The 2599-nt window shown below is 38.9% G+C and overlaps 1 protein-coding gene across 2 annotated transcripts in view; it reads left to right on the top strand.

Moving 5' to 3' along the window:
- The first annotated feature begins 294 nt into the window (after positions 1-294).
- Positions 295-2599, top strand: part of chd1 (chromodomain helicase DNA binding protein 1) — a 40436-nt gene continuing 38131 nt past the window's right edge. For both annotated transcript variants that reach the window (XM_014015117.1, XM_014015116.1), the window contains exons 1-2: positions 295-679; positions 1984-2093. In XM_014015117.1, coding sequence (XP_013870571.1) covers positions 2041-2093 — 53 coding nt within the window. In that variant the 5' untranslated portion in view covers positions 295-679; positions 1984-2040. The remainder of the gene's footprint in view (positions 680-1983; positions 2094-2599) is intronic.

Genomic DNA, 2599 nt, shown 5'->3' with positions numbered 1-2599 from the left:
CGGGTTGGTTTTGAGTCCACTTGCCATCTCAGTCCATTCAAAATTCATACAGAGGTGGCCAGATGTTGTCCAACACAAGATTAAACACATTAGTTTTATGCTAAATATTTATATATTTAAATTTATAGGTTTGAAGTGGGGTGTTATGTTTTATGACAGCGCTGATGCATAGCCAGTTAACTTGTGCATGCGTTCCAGTGTTAAAAAGTCTATTAATGTCTGAATTACCCGCCGCCAGATGTTAACAGCTGCAACAGCGCGTTAACTCGGGTCGTGACGTCACAGTCCGGGGTTTCCTGCCGTAGTGAACGTACGTCGTCATGGCCGAGGCCGGTTGTTGTTGGATGTCTCTGGCTTAAAATGACTTTTTTCTTTTCTGTTTGTTTAAATCGATGCTAACCTACCAACGTGGGCTTCGTCGCGGCACGGTGGATTTACCGGGTTTTTAAACGGAGAGGAAAACCAATATTCCACAAATTCTATCGGTTTTGTTTTATCGGCGCTGCTGCTCTCCCTGACCGGGAGCTACGGCTACTAGCTAACAGGAGTACAGCAGCGTTAGCTACATGCTGCTGCCAGACCACCAGCTTCATAGAGATAATAAAGAACTTCTGAAGTGGGAAATCGTCCTTTGGCTACTTTTCTTACCGGCGACTCACAGGGAACATAAAAACACAAGGTAAAGTACAATGTGGTGTTTCTAAACACAGATGAACGAGAAAGTAGGCTATCCGTTGCATGTTGATGTAGTAAAAACCGCGAGAAGTGATCGGAGAAAGAAAACAAGATGGAAGGTGAAGTTTGGCTAGCTAATTTGCGTTCATTAATGTGATTGATCCTTCCGCTTTTCCGTGCGCAGATATTTGCATTGCCCATTTTAATTAGCAATTAAATGCCCAATGTGGCTGGCAATAATAAAGTGGTCAATATATTTGTGTTTCACAATCGCATAAAGTTGTGTCATTATGGTTGCTTCCCTGCTAGCCTCGTGCTTCAAAACGTTAGCCAGCTTCACTTTACGAAGGGTTAATAATGCCCTACTTGAATGTTTACTTCGTTCAGATAGATCTAAAATAAAGAAAGTTGTATGGTGTGGACAAATGTTGCGACATATTTGCATTTTGCAACTTTAATAATTTAAATGTTTATTATAACTCAGAAAATTACACTGGCACATCGCAAACAAGCTAGCAAGCAGCCATTGATTTTCATATCGAAACGAGTTACTGCTTTGGTTTTAACGTGGCTTCAGTAACTTAAATATTTGCTGATAGCTGATAGTGTATATTGTTAACAGTGTAAATGCCATAAGGGAGGCTGGCGCGTTGGCAGTGTCTTCATACATTGTTGCCAGAACCGCTATTATTGACATCAGTAGCCGGTGTTAGCTTAGCTAGCCACTGAGGGTGATATTCTACTGCACTCTGTAGTTGACTGTAAGGTCGTGCAGTCGCTTGGTCATTTTGTGTGTGTTTTCCAATATTCAAGGATTTATAACTATACAAATATTTATATTCATTTAATTTTCGCATGTGAAAGACGCAGATGTCATGTAGGCCTGTTATTAGGCCTTTGCGGTGCTAGATGACGCTAAAGCGAGCTACATCTAGTACTGCTTGTTCTTGTTTTTGTTTTAAGCTACTTAAGCTTTCTAACTTGCTACACAAATTACCAGTATACTTTTTACAACAAACGCCATGTTCCGATTGCTTTAATAAGTTTTATTGAAACGTTTTGAACGTATGTGTCCATAAGACACTTCCATTGATTGGTTGAACTTTCTTCCATTAAGAGGTTGGTGGTAGTCCGCAGTGAAGTTCCGGGCTGTCAAAAACATCTTAGCTTTGCACTATTTAATAAACTTGTATTGTGATTTTTGTCTTGTTGTGCTGAAAGTTACTGAGGAACTTACCAATCTGTCAGAAAAGCCTAGCATCACATACTTGATACACTACTGATAAAGTTCTCATGTGCATCTTGCAGGTTAACCTCTTGGGACATTTCAGTACCAGTTCTCAGGTCTGTATTTTGGACTCTGACATGGCTGGACGCAGTGAAGATGAAAGTGCTAGCAATAGCAGCGGAGAATCAAGGTAAAGTCAAATTATTGCAAGAAACGTGTTGAAGCGGTTTACAAACTTCAAACTACATGATTCTGTATGCAAATACTGTTTGACAGTATGTGAGTTTAGAATTAACAGCTTTGTTTGTGGAAGTGGAGATTTGTTAATGTTATGACAAGGGTTGCTTGTGCCATAGTGGTTATAAGTATCACTTACTTTTTTTCCTTGAACTGCAAAGTCATTGACATTGAAGTATGTACAGTTATACACACATTAATACATATTTATGTGTTTTATAAAATGGATTTTTGATTATTTACAATTAGGGATGTCCCGATACCACTTTTCCACTTTCGATACGATACCGATATTACAACTTAGAGAAATGTCCGATACCGATATTGACCCGTTACCATAACAGTACAAGTCACACATTTTAACCTATTTTGTAATGTAAAATCTTAGAAAAGTCTTGATCAAGTCAAACAGTGAAAAAGAGTAGGTATGAGAAAAACTGACCCATTTATTTTTAACCA

The sequence above is a fragment of the Austrofundulus limnaeus genome, unplaced genomic scaffold, assembly GCF_001266775.1.
Source record: "Austrofundulus limnaeus strain Quisiro unplaced genomic scaffold, Austrofundulus_limnaeus-1.0 Scaffold123, whole genome shotgun sequence".
Taxonomy (NCBI): domain Eukaryota; kingdom Metazoa; phylum Chordata; class Actinopteri; order Cyprinodontiformes; family Rivulidae; genus Austrofundulus; species Austrofundulus limnaeus.
This window is presented reverse-complemented; position numbering and strand designations above follow the sequence as displayed.